Source organism: Poecilia latipinna, unplaced genomic scaffold (assembly GCF_001443285.1).
Source record: "Poecilia latipinna isolate Pla-1442-1.1 unplaced genomic scaffold, P_latipinna-1.0 Scaffold2746, whole genome shotgun sequence".
Taxonomy (NCBI): Eukaryota; Metazoa; Chordata; class Actinopteri; order Cyprinodontiformes; family Poeciliidae; genus Poecilia; species Poecilia latipinna.
The window spans coordinates 31,678-50,636 of record NW_015115362.1 but is presented as its reverse complement, the minus strand read 5'-3'; the positions used below and the strand labels follow the sequence as shown (position 1 = coordinate 50,636).

The following is an 18,959-nucleotide window of genomic DNA, read 5'->3' as shown; positions in this document are numbered from 1 at the left end:
CCACGTTTAGTGCAGCGATAGTAAAACGTTCATTTACTTAAAAGACACGACGATTTAAAACTGACTTTACAGAGTTTCCTTGACTTTATTTTTTAAAAACAATTTTGACTTGGAGCTTTAATTTCAGTCTTGTATTGCTATAAGTCTGTCAATAAATTCGAATTTGACGCCACATTTGTCAAAATCAAAAATACTTAGTTTTATTTTCATGTTGGCTTGTATCTGCAGCATTGTCAAATATTTTCTATTTAAATAGTATTTAGTGCATTTTAAAAGTTTTTTTTTCCACTACAGAGAAAAAAAACCCTTTCAACATCACAACCTTTGCAAAAACATTAAAATTGCTGTAGTACAGATCTCTGCTGAACTCACCTGGCCAAAAAAACGACCCTGGTATCTTGAAATGATCTCAAAGAGGACTGCAAGGTCTTTGAATTCACCCCTCTTAAAGCTGATACGTTTAAATTACATTAAATGATGTACCATCCTTTAGTTTTTAAACATTACCCAATCAATTTCCCCCTTTGAAATCCAATGTATTTGAATTTCTTTAAGCACCGTAAGTGAGTCTTCTTAAACATAGGAAACTATTTAAAAACACACACTGAGCAGGTCACCTTTAGACGAGATTTAATAAAGCCGTGCTTACAAATCAGACATAACTCAATAATCCATGTATACAGCAGATAAATCATAAGATACGACTGTATCAAAATAGAAAATAATTCACTTGAAACAAATTTACATGATGCAATAAATAGTGATAAAAATACCATAAAAACAGATACCAGACTGTTAGAAAAATAGCTGAGGTCTCTTGGTGGCAGTTCCACGGGTGCAGCACAGTCTTCTTTCGTTTCTAGGCTGATTTACCTTGCAACTTGTTCCGGGAAAAAATATTTTTGAGCTTACAACCCCGACGGTGCCATTCTGTCTTCTAATTGGTGTATATGGACTACTTCTGTGGAAAAAAAAAAAAAAAGTTACGCAATGCACATATAAATCTGTAATGTTTTTGTTTTCTTATAAGTCATTCAGAAGTCATCAATTATATATTATATATTATTGGAGTACAGCTAATTTAATGAGATAATGTACAATTTCTTCCTAGAGGCATGGACTCTGTGGAAGTCTTAAATTCAGTGAAGGGAGATGAGAATTGTGTAGGAAGGCAGTGACCAGGCTAGGTTAGCATAGCATTATGTGTGCTAAATGAAACTTTTTGGTGACATTTTGTTAAATTTAACACGGTTACAGTGATCGATGTGATTTAAAGTCTGTACCACACACCATCACACAAGGTAAACTTGCTCAGAATACCAGTCTTTTCCTACAGCTACACCATACCTGAGTGCTACAGTAGTTGGCCTGTGTTCCTCCTCTCCTCTGTCTCAGCTGCTCTGCCTCACCCCATCATGAAGCCCACTACAGCTTTCATATTCTGGATCCACTTGCTCTTCTTTGATTGCCATCCTTTTAGCGTCCTCTGCAGCACAAACACGCCAGTTAAGAGTTTATCAGAAAATAAATAAATTGCAAAACGCTACATTTCTTTCGGTGCCCAAAGACGTGGCGCAACGTACCTTTAGCCAGCTGCAGGTCGAAAGAGTACCGCGTCTCCAGCACCTCCCCGTTGGGCGTCAGACCTTTCATCTGGTCACGCAGTTCCTTCAGCTTTATGTAGAAATGCACCTTGTCTTGAGCGCGGGGGAACTGGGCACAGCGGGGGCTCGACGACGGCATCAGGAAGCACACCTGAGGGTACAGGGGATAAATGCCGTGAAGATCCAGCAGGGTACTGGGAGTACGGTTCCATATTAAAATGCGTTCTGCTCGACACGTACCGTTTCAGTGTCTGGGATTTTGTAAGGTTGCAGACCAAACTCCAGATTCTTGGCCTTTACACCAAAGATTTCTTTGCAAAATATTTCATAAATCCCTGAAAAAAAAGTGGAAGAAAATTGTTGCTGATTTACAGTAGCTGCGTTTCCATTGACCATATAACTGTGCAATTTGACATTTCGAAATTCATTTCGCTTAATGGAAACACAGCAATTTTGAAAAAAAAAACTCTTGGTTTTTGATAAAAAGTTTCAGTGCTAGGATGAAGTGATTTTTTTCTGGCTGCATCAAAATTTGATTATTTCACAAAACTGCAACAGAAACTATTTTTTTTGCATCACACAAGTCAACCAAATGTTGACACAGGCGCAAACCACGAAGAAGAAATCAACAGGAAGTCAGTGGAAGGATGAGGGTGTCATGATAAGTCATGTTTTTTAACGACTCATTACATGAACAAATTTATTCACGTGAGATTTGAATTGATTTTAATTGTGTTTCTGATTTAACAGAAACACTTTCAACTGCGGAGTATTTTTCGACATTAGCTGAACACTGACAAAGTTTTGCTCACGTTTGCAACGGAGACGCAGCGACAGCCTGTGTCTGCATTCGTAGGATATCTTATAGCTTCAACAGGTTTGTTTCTTTTTACCTTTGCCATTAAAAGCGGCGATTAGCGGCTTGTACTTCTGTAGCTTTTCGAGCAGCTGTCGACCTCCCTCCCGGATTTCCTTACTGGCAAACAGAAAACGATGTCAGAAAAAAACAAGACACATTTTTTATTTTATTTTTTTTTTTTATAAAAAGAGGCATCTAAATTATGTTATTTTTTAAACTAGGACCCATCAGCACTGGCGTCCCCCATGGGTGCGTTCTCGCCCCACTCCTTTTCTCTCTCTAAAGTAAGCATCTTATGTTGATGTTTTGATGGAACATCAACATCAACACAATCTAAGAGTTCCCCCTCGGAGTTGAAATGACATCACATGGTCAGGTGGTTTGTACCTGGACAGGTCCTTGCTGCCCGGTGTGGTCCTCTCCACCATGTTGGTGAAGCCGATGCTGTATTTCTCAGGCAGGCTCTGGTCGTGCATGTAGTTGAGCTGCTGTTCGGTCAGACCAGACAGAAATAGACATTTCCCTGCAGAAAAACAAAACACATTTCTTGTTCGCTAGATCTGCAAATAGGCTGATAAAAGAAAAAATTGTTAGAGCAACTAAAACAGATTTAAAAGTGTTGGAGGATAAACCATGTGGAAATATTCACTCCCAGTAAAACCTTATTTTTTCCTCCCAAATTTTGTCAAATTACAAACACAAACTTTAATGTATTTAAGGTTTTTGTTTTATAACAGAGCAGCATGTAGTTCTGAAGTGGAGGGAAGTTCATACAATTCTAGAACATTTCGTGATTTATTATTAAATCCCCTTTCCTCTGATACCTTGAAAAACAAACAAACAGTGCAACAGTTGCGCAGAAAGTGAGTGCACGTTATATGCGACGCATAGGGGCGCCACCCCAGAAGGGGCGCCAGAACAACGGGAAAAATTTACTTCTAGTCGGTATTTTCTGTATTTAACAGCTATTTGTGGATGTTTAAATGACATGATCACTGTATAGTATTACGAGATTATTTTGTACAATTTTATTCTTGTTTTATTTAAGGTTGTTGATGGCTGGATGCACATTGCACTTTCAGAAAAGCCTTGGCAGTAAAGTAAGCATTTCAAATAACAGCCCCACGATGGGGTTCCGCTTGTAGGCAGCACTGAGACAGAACTTCAACATACAGAAATGGTTCCCTGGGTTCGGATAATGGCGTCCTTTGTAGGCTGATAATAGTCCTGGGTTGATTCCAATCTGAGAAGAAACATAAAGGGGTTACTGTAGCAGCAAAATATATATATATATATATATATATATATATATATATATATATATATATATTATGGTACTGCTAATCAACTGTTTCAGAATCCATTGGAAAAAAAAAAAAGACAACTCACTATTAAAATGTCAAGATTGTAGGCTAGGACGTCAGGGAGCGTCTTTGCCATAACTTCAGCCACGCTCATGCCGTTGAAGCGGTTCAGAACCCGTTTGGCCTTTTTGGCAGCTTCCGCTTCATCCATTTCCTCCTTCACCTCCTTATCCGCCACCTGCTGCTTAGCCGGTCGGCCTCTTTTCTTCTTTACCGGCGTCACGGCTGGAAAAAAAAAAAAAAAAAAAAAAAAAAAAAAAAAAAAACACACCACACAATGTCTCATTTCTGCTTCGCTTGTGGTTTGTTTAAGTAAGAGGCAAACATCGGGATGTTCGAACGAAGTCGGTCTACCTGGAGGAGGAGCGTGAGGTTGAAGGTCAGGTTCCTGCTGCTGGATCATGTGCTGTTGCTCAGTCTGCTGCGGGGGCTGTAGGTGCTGCGGGTGCTGCAGGTGCTGTAGATGCTGCAGATGCTGCGGATGCTCGCTGAAGCTCGGCTGGCCAATCTGCTCCTGGTAATGACCGGAGGCCGGAGGGTAGCTGTGGTAAAAGGGCTCCTGGGGTTCCGATGGTTCCCTGTGGACAGACAGCTCCGCCATGACAGGCTCCTCCATGTAGCCGTCGGCGTAATGGCCCAGGCTGTGATACGACATCATGTGTTGGGCCTCAGGGTGCTGCTGATTGGCCTGGTACCTAGAGAAACGGTAGATAATAATAATAATAAATGAGGAGAGCAAACACACACACAGAATAGGACGAATGGCAAGGAAAACTGTCATGTCTAATGGTAAACAGTGTGAGTGAGAGAAAAAAATAAATGCACACAGTTCCACAAGACACAATACTTACAAACAACCATGCACTGACGTACATCACTTTGTGGATTATATTTGCCACTGTGTGCAGCTCATTTAAGGAAGAATGCAATATACAGTGCCTTACAAAAATATTCAACACTTTTTCTTTTTTAATTATACAAATAAATAAAAGAATCTGTAGCATAGTGAGCATTTTGTCCCATTTATGCTGCCCAAATAAAACATTGTGCCGACTAATTACTTCATGAAAGTCAATCAGTAAATGGAGACCAGCTGTGTGTGTGATCCCTGTGTAAATACAACCGTTCTGTGACTCTAGCTACATGGAACATGCCATGTTTAGAGGAAAACTACTACTTAACACATTCAACAGACCATCGCCATGGTAACACTGGTGGTGGTGGCGGCATCATGCTGTGTAGATGTCGTTTTCTACAGAGGCTGGTAAGAGTTGGGGTCTGAATATAAATGCACACCGCACTTTTCAGATGTTTACACTTTTTTTTTTTTTATTTCGCAAGGCACTGCATCTCTTCTTCCGTGTTTTGAGCATACCTATGTGTGTTTGTTTCCATCTACGTATCGGATGAGAAGTCAATTCCTCTCAAGTGTGCTGCTTTACATGCGATAGTTTTAACAGCTTTAACCACTCGCCCATCAATACGAAACAAACTTTTCAAAGCACGTTTATGAGTTTATCATTTTTGACTAGTTAATGTAATTACCAGCTATGTTGCGACCAGTCAAAAAGAAGCCTGAATGCACAGCCTGAACACCTGTCTTGTCATTTTCTCCATCATGCATGAAAATGAGTGTGTGAGGGGAGATAAGATGAGAAGTTCCCCCAGTCAGTCGGTCAGCTCCAACATCAACTCACCACTGCTGAAAATAATCCGTGGGAACCGTCAATGCTGTAAACTGCTTTTCCTCCATATTAACTGTTGACTTATTTCAGTACATTTAATGTAATATTATACTACTGCTAAAACTCACCGACACACTTCGGGTTACAAAATAATGCCTCCGATTAACACACAAAGAATCATCGTTACTAAAGGGAGGAAAGGGCTAATATTGCTAACAGCTATAAGGAATTATATACAGGTGTATTGAAACTGTGGGCCGAGCTGTACATTAGCGAACCAAATACGTACTGGAGTGTAGGAACATACCTGTCGTACATTTTCTGATTAAGGTTAACATACGGAAACGAAGCCGCCGCAAAACAAAGACCATTTAAATGCTCAACATTTTCTTCTCTATCTGGTTTAATTGACGTTCTTCCGCCACCTAGTGCTCATAATGTATACCTCAAGAGTAGAATTCTGTGTTTGTTAATATACTTTATATTCTGAATAATTGTGAAATTACATTTACGTACAAAACGTTCCATTAAAGTGGTATATAATATTTAGTAATTAAAATATTAAAAAAACATACAACTGACTGTAAAGCCAAGACCGCGGTAAGTCGCTAGGCGGCGATAAACGTTGATTTCGATGAGTACAACAACGCAAATAAATAGCATAGAAGAAAGTTGAAAGAATAGATTGTATATTTTTCTAGATCATCACTTTGTGTTTAAACCAGTAACCCAATCTAAATCGGTGCATTTGGTGAACAATTTATCTCTGTCCTCTTGCTTCTGGACAGCATTAGGTGAAATATATTTTAATATATGGATTTCACGTCGGTGTGGTAAATTTTCTTTTATTTTTAATCTGGAAACTTCAGGGGCAACTTGACTAAGTGCTCTGGGAGACCGCGTCATCCGTAAATATATGCAGAGTGAGACGTCACCACTCATAGATCGTTTAATTGTTAGCTAAACATGACCTGTGTGCTGCTTGTGTCTCAATGACAGATACTGTAGTTTAAGATGGTTAGAAAAAACTCTACATAGCTCCTATTTTTTGATGTAATAAATAAGGTAAGAATGCAAAGGCACCGCTTCCTGTTCCTTTAAGTATATCTTAGCATTCTGCTCTTTTGTCAGGGCTAATTTAAATTGGTTTACTCGGACTTCGTAACCTCTCTTCCTGCGCCACATGTATGTAACCAACATTTTAGATATAGATACTATCAAAACAAAACAAAACAAAAAACAACTGTTAAGCTGGAATATTGATACATTTTTAGAATATGGCTTTTTCAGGTAATGTTCATACTGCAGTTTAAAAACCAAGTATAGAGTACTACAGAAAAGACAAAATAAAAATAAAATTAGTATGTAAAAAAAAAAAAATTACTGATAAATTGAAATATGTCATGTGGAAGAGCTGAACTCACCATCCCCACACTGATGATGGGGTTATCAAGGTATGGGAACACATTTTTCTGCATTCAGTCAAATGTAATAAACAGTGTCCTCTAAGAGCAATCATAAGAAAATAACATGACATTGCACTGTGACTTTTTTTGTATGCTGGGTACTAAAACAAAACCCTTCTCTGGAACTTTTGGAGGATCTCAAGGGTAAAAAGAGATCAGAAAAATGTGGCAAACTAAGCTTGGCATCAACAGACGGCAGAAAGTGTTTATTATGGTTTTTTTTCACTATTAATTTGAGCAATCATCTCTCCTACAGGCTATCACTCCGTAACAGATGCCAGCTGGTGTGTCGTGGCCCCGGTACATCCGGATGTTGGGAGCCAGTGTTCTGGCCATGTTTGCAGGAGCACAGGTCGTCCATCAGTACTACCTTCCTGATCTGGTAAGAAGTAGCTTGAATCCATTGTCACTGTATAAGCTCTATTTTTTTTTTCTTTTTCTTTCATTTGAAACTTTCTGATAAGAAGTTTAGAAACAATCTTATCAATAGGAATGTCAAAAATAATTCTTAAATAATATTTATTTGACTTATTCCAGCTGTCATTTGTCAATGTGGATTGATTGTACAACATACAATTTAAAAAAATAACATTTGAAAAGCAATTTAAGTGAAAATATGCTGTGCATTTTTTTTTCTCATCACCACACACAAGCTCAAACACACGCACGCACTCTAATGTCTGAAGACACAATTTTAGCAATCAGCTAACAATTTTGTGAAATACACTGATGTTACAAAACACAAGAGGTTCCCAGAATATGTCTGAAAACGTTTCCATCATATAATACCAACATTCATTTTGACTATAACTGTAAGTGTGGCACTCAGACCAAGATTGCTCGGTTTTTGTTTTGTGTTTCAGAGTATACCAGAAATCCCACCAAAACCCGGAGAGCTTCGGACAGAACTACATGGTTACAAAGCTAGAGAAGAAGCTGCTGCTGCCTTTCAAAGGCTTAAAGAAGGACAAAATGTGGACTGATGGGGAAATACATTTCTTTTAGAAGAAATACTACTATGTTCCTTGGGACAGAATCTCTACTGAAACGGATATGTTGGTCTTTCGCCTTATGTTATACACAGACAATAAATCTTCATGTCTGAATGAAACGGAGCCAAAGAGACCTGGTGAACAGAACATCACATAGCATCATTATTACCTCCAGCCTTCTTTCATTTGATTGCGGTTTAATCCATTTATAATAATCAGTCGCAATTACACTTGGCTTTCTCTGAATTATTGTCATGAGCATAATTATTTTGATGACTATTTTGTCCATTTTAAATGTTGCTTATTTTAGAGAAGTAATGAAAAGAGTTAAATAATATTAGAATGTTTTATTAATTCATGTCATGCCCATTACCGCCATGGTTTCCAGCTACAGGTGAAATATATAAATAATAAAAGTGTTAAACTGGAATGCTGGCAGTATCTTATCAATCTCAGAAATTCTAATCCATTTTCATATATATATATATATATATATATATATATATATATATATATAAAATTGCGCTATGGTGAAGCTGTAAAGCGACATATACATTATTTGAGCATTTTTAACTTTTTTTGTGAAAGACGAACGTCGTCTTTTTAAGCCTCTAAGACATGAATTCGAAGCATGGTGTTATTGTAAATAAAATGTATATTTTTAGTTAGAAAAGAAGCAGAAAAACATTGATATATATTTACAGACCTGCCTCCTTTCTTTCTTGTTAACGGAGTCGGGGTTAACGCGCAGTGGGTTTTACAGTTTCCGTGCGCGCGCGTCTGGCCTGTGGTATCATAGCAACCCTATTCAACAGAAAAGAGGAAAAATGTCGACCCAGAGAGAGAGAGACGCGAAAGAATATCTCAAGAAACACAAGATTTTTGAGCTCATGGACAACATGACCAGCATGCTCCTGTTTTACAGACCCGGTTAGAGTTTATTTCTTCCTCAAACGTGGAATATCCGTCTCTCGTGAGCTTCATTAGCACGATTTCTTTTTCACAGCTGCTGATTTACGGTTTGTTTAAATTACACTTAACGTCATCGTCACTGAATTCTGACACCAATCAATTGTTTTAATGTTAATTAGCTATTCACTTTTTAAAAATGTGCTTTGTAGAGATGTTCGTTGAGCTTATTTGTCTTTTAAACTCGCACTGAATTAAGTTCAGAAACTAAGTCTTTAAACTCTAAAAGAGAAGTTTCTGTCAGTTATCTTTGCCTTGTCATCAGGGCTAAGTGAGTATTTACACAGTGCATAAAGATAAATGCAGTGTGGATTTTCTAAGCACGTTTATAAAGCAGAATTTAGTCTAATTCAGATTTCTAAAAGTTATGGCAAGCTTTGTTTTGATCTAAGATCCAACAACCATTAAAAAAATCGTCCTGCAAGTTTGGAATAAAAAATAACACAAAGGAAGAACAAAACTGATCCTATTTTTACACCAAGACACATGAGCCTATCAAACATCCAGCATATTCCAGATGTTTGTTGGTGGAAACAAAAAATATGTAAGGTCAAGGTGGATCTGTTGGAAGTATTTACCCCAAAAATAAGTGGCATGGGTGTAAGAAAAATATTACTGTTGGTCCACTGTTTTCACCCTGTAAAAACAACAGTCCCTACAAATAATTTAAAGTCAAAAATTGCTTTGTTGTCACTGTAGTTAAAATATTTAGTCTGAATATCTTGATAGTTTTGATCTTGCTCTTTTTACATTTCATTTTCTTAAATTACTCATTTTCATTATTTCTTTTTCATGTGTGTCTAAGTTTTTGCCTTTGTCGTTGATGTGTTCGGTGACTGTGTCATTCAGAGAACCCCAAAGAGTTTCTCATTGAGCAGCTGGAGCTGCTGAAGGTTTCCCGGGAAAGTGGAATGAGAGGGCCAAATCTGTTTGACAACTCCAACCTGACTGCCATCTGCGGGATAATGGATCCCGCTAACCAGAAGTATATCAGTTTTGCACAGTACAAGCAGGGTGAGTGGTGCTGCTGGTCACTTTTAGGAAGTCTTAAAACTGTAGCTTACCTATTACAAACTTTTTTTAAGGTTCTTAAAACTACAAACACTTGCTTGAAGCTGTGAAAGAATAATCTTTGTTTTAAAATTATAATAAGATCTAAACACTTCTATAACTCCAGTGTTACAGGGGTGGTCACCAGGGAGTAGTAGAGGGGGCCTCAAAATATTGGAGAGAAATTAGAAAAATAAAAAAATTGCCTAATTTTTTTTATCATAAAATCTATAATCATTATTATAACTTATAAGTTAAAATAATTTAACTTGACTGGCAGCCATCTTTCTGACAGCTTGAGGAGTTGCTTTGCTCCTCAAGCTAGCACAGCTGTGCTAGCAAGCGCAAAATGGACAAGTTTCTGACAAGAAAAAGACAGAAGGAGCCGACCAGGAGCCCAGCTAAGAACTCATGGAAAACTAGAATTGGAAAGTGTAAGGCTGCCTCTGTTCTAAAAGAATGTAATAATTATTAATCAGTGAATAAAAGTAAGTTAAAAGAACATTCTAAAAGCTGACGTTTCTGTACACATTTTGTAGCATTGCCTGTGGGGTTTAGTGAAGGGGGTTTCTTCACTAAACTAATACTGTTTGCAGGACGGCGGCACAGAAAAGCTTGGGAACATATACCACAATTTATATGTACAGGTCATATTGTTGATCTCAACAAGGCCACTTTTGATGTATTAATCACATTTTTGCAAAGGCAATGTTATTTCTGTCAATACTGTAATGTACAGTGTTTCAATGTGAATATCATCCAAAACTCGGGCTGCTATTTACAAAGCTATTTCTCCCCGCAGCTCTGACCATGCTCGGCATAAAAGACATCAATGAAAACCCTGAGGGTAGAGCAGAAGACAAAATATCCCACAAAAGTTTTCAAACCGAAGCGTAAGTGCAGCTTGCTGAGTCTGTTATGTATGTCATAGTATGTTTTGTTATGAATTGTTCAGCGAGTTCATCTTTTTTTTTTTTTTTTTTTTTTTAGGATGGAAGTTCTGATGAGAGACTCAGCAACATATGCAAAATTGTGAAAGTTTTTTTTCTCCTTCCTCTGCAACAGCTGTTATTTTATTTCATGTTATATATGGTTGTAGAGATATTATTTGTTTGCTTCAGGTAGAAAACGTGACGTTGATAGGTCTGTGGAAAATGCAGAAATTCCCTGATGAATTGAGCTCATTCTGATTCAATTTGTATTTTCTTTTATATTGTACATTTTAATAAATATATTAGCATGCACTCTTGTCAAATAGTCTCTCAACTAGGCCTCAACTTTTACTTAATTTAATGTATTTTTCACACAATAACCATGTTTTTATATTAGCCATATTTTATTTTATGGCTGCTAGTTTTTATTTTTACCGATTTACAGCACACAAAGAACAGGGACCTCATTAATATAAGACAATATTTAAGGAATTATTACTCTGCTTTCTCAGTATTACCTATCTTGTAATTATATTATGGGATGAAGTGTCATAATTACATTTTAATTATGAGGTGTGTATGAGTATACAAAAATTGCTCTGTAGTTAAGAGTAGCATTATAGCATTACTTCCAACAAGCAAAAGTGAAAAGAAGCCGTCCAAAAAATGACTCAAGTGAGGAAAAAAGTATTTGGTAACAACGGGATGTAAGTATTGAGTAACTGATCATATCATCTTACTTAATAATAATAATAATAATAATAATAATAATAATAATAATAATAATAATAATAATAAATTATAATAAATAAAATAATCTTCATTCAGTAAAATCACTCAAGGTGGGAAGAGTATCCTGAAATTTTACTCAAGTAAGAAAAGTGATACCTCACATTAATATTGCTAAAATAAAAGTAAAAATAAAAATAAAAAATTCTAAAAGTAGTTTTTAGTCAAGTAAATCTAACTGAATAAATGTTCCCACACCTGCAAGCAGCCGAAAATAGGCTTCCATGTCTTTGGGTTTGAATTATTGTTAAAATGTTGCATCATTTTAAAAACATAATCTTGAATGCCAAATATAAAGCACTCATGCTTAGGTATCATTCAAAACTAGCAGGCCCTGTTAAACACAGTAAAATGTATATTTTACTGGTATTACACTTTATAATGTATTTGTTTGAATAAAGGAATGCACAGTCCAGCGAAAGCAACCCGTTTCAGCGTTGCGCTATTGAACGCTCCCCGGAAGGGGCGTGTCCAGGAAGTGACATGGCCGCCTCCTTATTCGGAGGCTCCTCGCTTCTTCTCGGTTACTTGTAGGTTAAAGTAGTTTGTCATTTTCCACTCAAAGTTTCTCCAGTAGTTTTCGGGACAGCGCCCAGCGGAGCTCAGCATGGGCACCGTCCATGCCAGGGTAAGGAGGAGTCCGCGGGGATTGTGTTAGCTAGGACTTTGATCTCTCTGAGCATTTAGTGGGAGTTATCTGTCAGAGCGGATTCTGGGCTGGAAGCAAAGGCCCAACACAGTTCACCCAGCAAGGCTCTAACTGGGCTCAGCATGCCGCTCTTTTATAGCGTGGTGCTATTAATTCAAGCTAGGAACTGTTTAATCTAAACGAATTCATGTTAAACACAAGAATAAGGGACCGTTCACGGTTTGACTCCAATCTGTAATGATGCTGGTGTGTCTGTAGTGTTGCTGAAGCCATAAAAGCAGATTATACTCATACCTACAACACTGTTTGAACACAGGAAATATTTCTGGGAAATATTTCACTAAAAAGATGCATTTATCATTGACATGTAAAAGTGATTTCCTGACTTATTGTTTTTGTTGCCCTATACCCTTTAATCATATTCTCCATTACTCCCCATTGCATTATTAACCATGTATAATGCTTCTATTGGAAACAGAACAGCGAGCTGTTCCTACTGCAGCCAACATATTGTAGCATATTGGTTATTACACTTGAAATAATATTGTTTACAGTATTTATTACAATGACACATGGACATGTTAGGAAAAAACACACTTGTGTAAGTTTTCTATTCTGTGCTGTGAAGCATATTCTAAGTTTTAGCCATTGTTCCCAGCTATTATTCTCCATGCAGCTTTCTCTTACATGTAGGAAAATTTATGTTCATGCAAGGTGTCATGTCACTCTTATGCACACCGTGTCAAATGAAGTGTTGCCCTAAAAACATTAATATGAGGGCTATTATGTGTATTGCTTGTGTTGCCATGTGACATTTGTTTTTATTTCTGGTGTTACTCCTCCCTGAAACCGGCATGTTCTGTTGTTTTTTGTTTGTTTGTTTGTTTGTTTGTTTGTTTGTTTTTTACTAAGAACTAACATTTGATTAAATTAAATATGTTTGTTTTTAGATATGAGTTTGGTAAAACACTTTGTGTGCTTTGAGTGATTTTAATTGTTTTCCACATATTTTGTTTCCATAGAGCCTGGACCCTCTGCCCATGCAGGGGCCAGAGTTAGGCGTCCAAGCAGACGACGTCGAAGCTCTGGAGATTGAACAGGAGCCAAAGCAAGAAGTTCTTGAAAACAAAAATGTGAGAATGTCATTATTTTTAATTTTAGGAAGCAATATCTCAAGATATTGCAGCCCTATCTCATTGTTACTCTGTTTGCTATTTTAAAAGGGTGGATTTGTTGCTTTATGACCATGTAGTACTCTGTATGAATGGCTTCCATTGATCTTTTGTTTCGTCATTTGCTCTGTTGTATTTTGTTTTGGATGTTCATGACATTTCACACTGTGTTTCTCTTGTTTCTTTGGGGCTTTTTTTTCAGGTTGTTGTCCAGCAAGTCACCATTGATGGACTTGGAAGAACAAAGGATGACTTTTTGAGTTATGAAATCGCCGAAGTGTTCAGGGCAAAAAACCTGATTGACGTACGTCCGCCTCATCCCACCGCACTATTTGTTGCTTGTTCAGTAGATGCTGAACAAGAGCAACAAGAACAGTCGCTGGCATCAACACGCTTGAATTTGTGACGCAGGTGATGCGGAGGTCTCACGAAGCGCGACAGAAGCTGCTGCGTCTCGGTATCTTCAGAAAGGTGGAGGTCATCATCGACACTTCGCGAGGTACCGTCTGCCGCCTCATTTTTATTTGGAGGAGTTTCGTTTTCCGGCACACGAGCAGAGTTCGTATGTTCTTAGCTTGTTTTATTGGGACACGTGATATATCGGCACTGTTTCTTCAGTAAAGGTGCATCAATAAATGTCAGTAATTTTGAATATGATTAAATGCAGTTACTGTTTAACTGAAGCAGAGAAACTGTGACGAAGTCAGTGGTGTGGTTTTTTTCTAGATTTCGACAGTGTAGTGAAATATATAGATGTATAATTTGTATACAATATTGTTATTGACTGTGACAGCAATATCAATATTGGATATTGTTATCGGCTCAAATTTTCATATCGGCACATCCCTCTTGTTTTGTTTTGCCTCCAGGTGAAGACGCCCTTCCTAATGGCCTTGACGTGACCTTTGAGGTCACTGAGCTCAGGCGTTTGACAGGCAGCTATAACACTATGGTCGGAAACAATGAAGGGAGCATGGTTAGTGTTTTGAGCCAAGTTAACATTTATTATTATTATTATCTTATTAGATGTTGTCTTGGTCATATCTTGTTACATATAATTCATAACATCAGGTTTTATTAAAATAAGTTTTTTCCTGGTTTTTACTTTTTGTCGTTTCAGGTACTCGGAGTAAAATTACCAAATATGTTAGGTCGGGCAGAAAAGCTGACATTCCAGTTCTCCTACGGCACCAAAGAGACGTCGTACGGAGTCTCTTTCTTCAAACCCCAGCCGGGACAGTTTGAGCGCAAGTAAGATATGGGACCAGCTTTTAGAAAACAAAAATAGTTTGGTGGTCAATCTAATTTAATAAGTACATATGAAAACTTAAAGGGACAGTATCACGTAAATTTGACTTTTTTGAGATTAACATCATGTTATAATGTTATTCCCTCAACAAAAACATACCTGGAGTGTTGCTTTGATTATTTAATGCATGTCTGAGAAATGCCTAGGTGGACGTAGCTCCGCCTTCAAGGACAAAGCTCCTCCTCGGAGCTGCAGTTTCCAAGCTTCCGCCTCACAGAGCAGCCCTGCTCCGCCATTTGATTAGAAAGACTTTAAACCATAGGTGCAGATTAAAAGTTCCACCTAACTTAAAACCGTAACATCTCCTCTTTCCTTTTCCCTTTCAGCATCTCTGTCAATGCGTACAAAGTTACAGGTCAGTTTCCGTGGAGCTCGCTAAGAGAGACGGATCGAGGCATCTCTACAGAACTTAGCGTAAGCGCTTCTCTTAAGTGCCATTTTGTCACGTTTTGCACCATTATAAATGCTGTCTGTTTTTTTTTTTTTGTGTGTGTTTGTTGGATCTGGTGGAGCTCAGGTTTTGAGAAACAATCAGCTTCTAAAGTAGCATCTTGTGCCAGTTTTTACTAGCCTGACATAAACCTTTCATTCAGAATTTACTGTGGTTTAATTAAAAAAAAAAAAAAACAAAAAACACCGCCTCATGGGGTAATGCTGTATGATAATTTATTATTGCAGATCTCTACTAACTCAAAAGTTGTTTCACACATCCCACATGCAGTTTCCTTTGTGGAAGACCAGCCAAACCCTGAAGTGGGAGGCGGTGTGGAGAGAGCTGGGCTCTCTGGGTCAGACGGCCTCGTTCGCCATCCGAGAGGAGAGCGGCCATTCTCTCAAGTCTTCCCTTTCGGTATTTGTCGTCTTTTTTTTTTACACCAAAAAGTTATAGTATGTAGTCAAAAATTGTTGTTTGGTTCCAAAAAAAGAGAGAATTGGTTGAAAAATGGTTAGTAAAGGTTATAAACCAGCTTCTTCTAATGAAGAGATTTTAACTGGCTTATTTAAATGTGGTTGTCCAGCGGGAGACAATGACATTTCTGAGAAGAAAAAGCAAATTGAATATTGTTAGCACCTGTCGTCTTGTTTTCCAGCACGCTATGGTCATCGATACTAGAAACTCCTCCATCCTCCCGAGGAAAGGTGGATTACTGAAGATTCATCAGGTTTGATTTCCACTGGAACATTTTTGTTTGGCCGCTTATTGCCACGTGACGACACTGCGACGGATCTCGTTTGTAACGCCGACGTTTCGTGTTTGTGCAGGAACTGGCTGGTTACACTGGGGGCGACGCCAGGTTCCTGAAGGAGGACTTTGAGGTTCAACTCAACAGAACTCTCATTTTGGATTCGGTGAGATTTATGGTTGAACTCCTCATCCACTAATCAAAGATCATCATCCAAAACACAATTTGAGGCGGGTTTGAATTTTTGGTGTGTGAAAAATGTTACGCTCCACTGACAGATTTTGTCTGTTTTTTTTCTTTGCTGTTAAACTCAACAGTTTCACATGATCATAAAAATGTAAACTCAAAGATAAGCCCGAGTTAATAGCAAGAATCACTGACAACTTTTGTTAAATGAAATCAATTACATTTTAAAGCTTATTGAATCTTATTAAAAATAGCCGCCGGTAAGTTATCAACATCACATTACGCTGTCCAATTTTAAACCATGGAAACCTCGTTAAATCATCAAATTGATAGCAGCTGTTGGTATTTAATTAAAAACTTTTTTTTTTTTTTTTGCTGTTTGATTTCCTGGAACTTTGATGTGTATTTCTTGTGGCGTGCCACAGGGCTCAGCTCTGGGTCTTCTTTACATTTGCTCCCGTTGGGGCCCACACTCAGAAAACACGGCCTTCTATTCCATTGTTATGCAGACGACTGTCAGATCTACAGATAGAAAATGTTAATCCGATTAGAATAATCAAAAGTTGCAGCCCTACAATGAACTTTTATCATGTGGTTTCAATGCACAAGCCAAGTTTTTTTCTTAACAGTTTTTTTTTTTTCATTCAGGTTATTTCTGCCTCATTGTGGGGAGGCCTGCTTCTACCCATTGGTGATAAGTCAACATGCATTGCAGACAGGTACATAAAAGAACAATATTTAGAGAAATTACTATGTGGAGAGAGTACTTCAAATTTCCATCAGGATATTTTGTAAAAAAAAAAAAACACCTCACTGTATCTTTGCTAACTCGTAGGTTCTACCTCGGTGGCCCGACCAGCATCAGGGGATTTAGTATGTACAGCATGGGTCCACAAAGTGACGGTAAGACAAAGACGTTTATCAGCAAACTTGAAATTTGATGTTCTACTCTAAAGCCGTTGTTACTGATTTTGCCGGCATCAGGTGATTTCCTGGGAGGTGAAGCCTACTGGGCCGGAGGACTCCACCTCTACACGCCTCTACCCTTCAGACCGGGCCGAGGCGGTTTCGGTGATCTCTTCAGAACCCATTTCTTCCTTAACGCTGGAAACCTTTGTAACCTCAACTACGGTGAGGCGATAAAAGCTGGCGCTCACGCAGACATCTGTTCTTTTTTTCCCCCCCCCGTTTGACTGAAATCCCGTGTTTTGTTTCCGTCAAGGCGAGGGGCCTCAGGCACATTTGAAGAAACTGGCAGAATGCATCCGCTGGTCCTATGGGCTGGGCATCGTGCTGCGTTTGGGGAACATTGCCAGGGTGGAACTGAATTACTGCATTCCCATGGGAGTCCAAAGTGGAGACAGGTAGCCGCTTTAGACCTTTGTGTTGTTTTTATGGTTATCAGAAAAAAACCTCACTAATATTAATCCGATTATTAGTTCCTTGGATAATGTGTTGTTCAGATCGGTTACCATGCAGGTTTTAAAGGGCTTCCAAATGTCAGATATGATCATAGGAAAAAATAATAAAAATAATAAAATAATAACACAAAATAATAAATGGTAATTTTGAAAACTTTATCTTTTTATTATAAATTTTCAGTTTTTTCCTTACAGACAGAGTGGAACAAATATTTTGGAACGCCTAATAAGGAGTGCATAAACAGTTTTAAGATAAATTTAAAGGGGCAGCCTTATATAAAATCAACTTTTGAGCTTTCCATCATGTTATAATGTTATTCCCTCATCAAAATTATACCTGGAGTGTTGCTTTGATTTCTTCATACATGTCTGAGAAATCCTTTAATCTCCCGTGGCAACCATTCAGCTGTGCAGAACACCCTGGTGGACCTAGCCCCACCTTCAATACGTAGCTCCTCCTCTGAGCTGAAGCCACCAAGTTTCCAGGTTTCCACCTCAAAAAGCAAACTATTTAATAAAAAAAAATGAATGTAAGGTTAGGTTTAAAAAACATCTAATCAGTGTAAGATTCTGTTTCTACAATAAAAGAAAACATTTTTTTTTTTGTATACAGTAAGTAAAACATTTGAGAGTTGTTTTTTTTGTTTTTTTTACGTGCTTTGATTTAGGTCTCAGAAGTGTTCTCTGTTTTCCTTGCAGGATATGCGACGGGTTCCAGTTCGGAGCAGGAATTAGGTTCTTGTGAAGATACTAAACTTTTGTCAGTTGTGTTGAAAGTTTGTTTGTACAGTATTGTTGGAAAAACTTAGTTCAATAAAATTGTCTCATCTGACTTCAATTTGTGATGCTTTTTTTGGAAAAAAAAACAAAACATTTTGCTGTGGAATGAGAAGAAATGAGTCCAGATCAGTGTGTAAAGCTGCTTTACCTCTGTTAGATTCATCATAAACTTCAGAGTCAATCTCGGACTTATTAATTGTCCCTTATAAATAAGACTTTGAGAACAAAGGTTGCGGTTATTATTATTATTATTATTATTATTATTATTACTATATATCTTAATTTTTTTAGCCATTCAGTGACTGACTTACTTCTGACTGGTTTGGATCTTTGTCCTGCTGCGTTACACATGTGTGCCTAAGTTTAAGGCTATGAACCGATGGTGTAGTATTTTCCTCCAGGATTTTTTGGTTGGGAACAGAGTGAATTATTTCAGAATATCACACAACCATTACTATGCTTTGACTCTCACTGTGATGTAAAATATGTTCCTTTTTTTTCTTGAATTTCTTTAGCTTGGGGAATGAAGATAGGTTTTTTTTTAGAAT

General features: G+C 37.8%; 4 protein-coding genes across 7 annotated transcripts; 3 read left to right on the top strand and 1 right to left on the bottom strand.

Moving 5' to 3' along the window:
* Positions 1–613: 613 nt before the first annotated feature.
* tdg.2 (thymine DNA glycosylase, tandem duplicate 2) lies at positions 614–5,927 on the bottom strand. Of its 4 annotated transcripts, none has more exons than XM_015021223.1 (10): positions 5,525–5,927; positions 4,184–4,522; positions 3,853–4,057; positions 3,637–3,706; positions 2,851–2,986; positions 2,498–2,580; positions 1,845–1,939; positions 1,584–1,755; positions 1,348–1,486; positions 614–961 (listed from the first exon to the last, which is right to left on the bottom strand). In XM_015021223.1, exons 1-9 carry the CDS (start codon positions 5,578–5,580, stop codon positions 1,392–1,394), a joined length of 1,251 nt encoding a protein of 416 aa, XP_014876709.1. In that variant the 5' UTR covers positions 5,581–5,927; the 3' UTR covers positions 614–961; positions 1,348–1,391. The 4 variants fall into 4 exon arrangements, with proteins under 4 accessions (XP_014876709.1, XP_014876710.1, XP_014876711.1 ...); XM_015021224.1 differs by having other exon boundaries at positions 3,853–4,052; positions 4,182–4,522; positions 5,525–5,926; XM_015021225.1 differs by having other exon boundaries at positions 5,820–5,925.
* A 516-nt stretch (positions 5,928–6,443) lies between these two features.
* On the top strand, positions 6,444–8,400 carry uqcc6 (ubiquinol-cytochrome c reductase complex assembly factor 6). The gene is made up of 3 exons (XM_015021228.1): positions 6,444–6,577; positions 7,235–7,360; positions 7,842–8,400. Exons 2-3 carry the CDS (start codon positions 7,253–7,255, stop codon positions 7,959–7,961), a joined length of 228 nt encoding a protein of 75 aa, XP_014876714.1. The 5' UTR covers positions 6,444–6,577; positions 7,235–7,252; the 3' UTR covers positions 7,962–8,400.
* Positions 8,401–8,757: 357 nt separating this feature from the next.
* Positions 8,758–11,233, top strand: efcab10 (EF-hand calcium binding domain 10). Its single transcript, XM_015021227.1, has 4 exons — positions 8,758–8,900; positions 9,789–9,953; positions 10,792–10,882; positions 10,980–11,233. Exons 1-4 carry the CDS (start codon positions 8,798–8,800, stop codon positions 11,023–11,025), a joined length of 405 nt encoding a protein of 134 aa, XP_014876713.1. The 5' UTR covers positions 8,758–8,797; the 3' UTR covers positions 11,026–11,233.
* A 910-nt stretch (positions 11,234–12,143) lies between these two features.
* samm50 (SAMM50 sorting and assembly machinery component) lies at positions 12,144–18,465 on the top strand. Its single transcript, XM_015021222.1, has 15 exons — positions 12,144–12,338; positions 13,382–13,492; positions 13,734–13,835; positions 13,943–14,030; positions 14,401–14,507; positions 14,652–14,782; positions 15,167–15,254; positions 15,562–15,690; positions 15,932–16,003; positions 16,104–16,190; positions 16,859–16,929; positions 17,046–17,113; positions 17,195–17,341; positions 17,433–17,574; positions 18,331–18,465. Exons 1-15 carry the CDS (start codon positions 12,318–12,320, stop codon positions 18,374–18,376), a joined length of 1,410 nt encoding a protein of 469 aa, XP_014876708.1. The 5' UTR covers positions 12,144–12,317; the 3' UTR covers positions 18,377–18,465.
* Positions 18,466–18,959: the final 494 nt, after the last annotated feature.

Excerpts from the sequence above, each read along its gene's own strand:
- efcab10 (XM_015021227.1), top strand. The coding sequence starts at position 8,798 with ATGTCGACCCAGAGAGAGAGAGACGCGAAAGAATATCTCAAGAAACAC. Across the intron at positions 9,954-10,791 it reads TTTTGCACAGTACAAGCAGG|CTCTGACCATGCTCGGCATA; the intron begins GTGAGTGGTGCT and ends TTCTCCCCGCAG. Across the intron at positions 10,883-10,979 it reads AAAAGTTTTCAAACCGAAGC|GATGGAAGTTCTGATGAGAG; the intron begins GTAAGTGCAGCT and ends TTTTTTTTTTAG.
- uqcc6 (XM_015021228.1), top strand. The coding sequence starts at position 7,253 with ATGCCAGCTGGTGTGTCGTGGCCCCGGTACATCCGGATGTTGGGAGCC. Across the intron at positions 7,361-7,841 it reads AGTACTACCTTCCTGATCTG|AGTATACCAGAAATCCCACC; the intron begins GTAAGAAGTAGC and ends TTTGTGTTTCAG.
- tdg.2 (XM_015021223.1), bottom strand. The coding sequence starts at position 5,580 with ATGGAGGAAAAGCAGTTTACAGCATTGACGGTTCCCACGGATTATTTT. Across the intron at positions 3,707-3,852 it reads ACAATCTTGACATTTTAATA|ATTGGAATCAACCCAGGACT; the intron begins GTGAGTTGTCTT and ends GTTTCTTCTCAG. Across the intron at positions 2,581-2,850 it reads GGCAGCAAGGACCTGTCCAG|TAAGGAAATCCGGGAGGGAG; the intron begins GTACAAACCACC and ends TCTGTTTGCCAG.
- samm50 (XM_015021222.1), top strand. The coding sequence starts at position 12,318 with ATGGGCACCGTCCATGCCAGG. Across the intron at positions 16,191-16,858 it reads GAACTCTCATTTTGGATTCG|GTTATTTCTGCCTCATTGTG; the intron begins GTGAGATTTATG and ends TTTTTCATTCAG. Across the intron at positions 17,342-17,432 it reads CCTTTGTAACCTCAACTACG|GCGAGGGGCCTCAGGCACAT; the intron begins GTGAGGCGATAA and ends GTTTCCGTCAAG.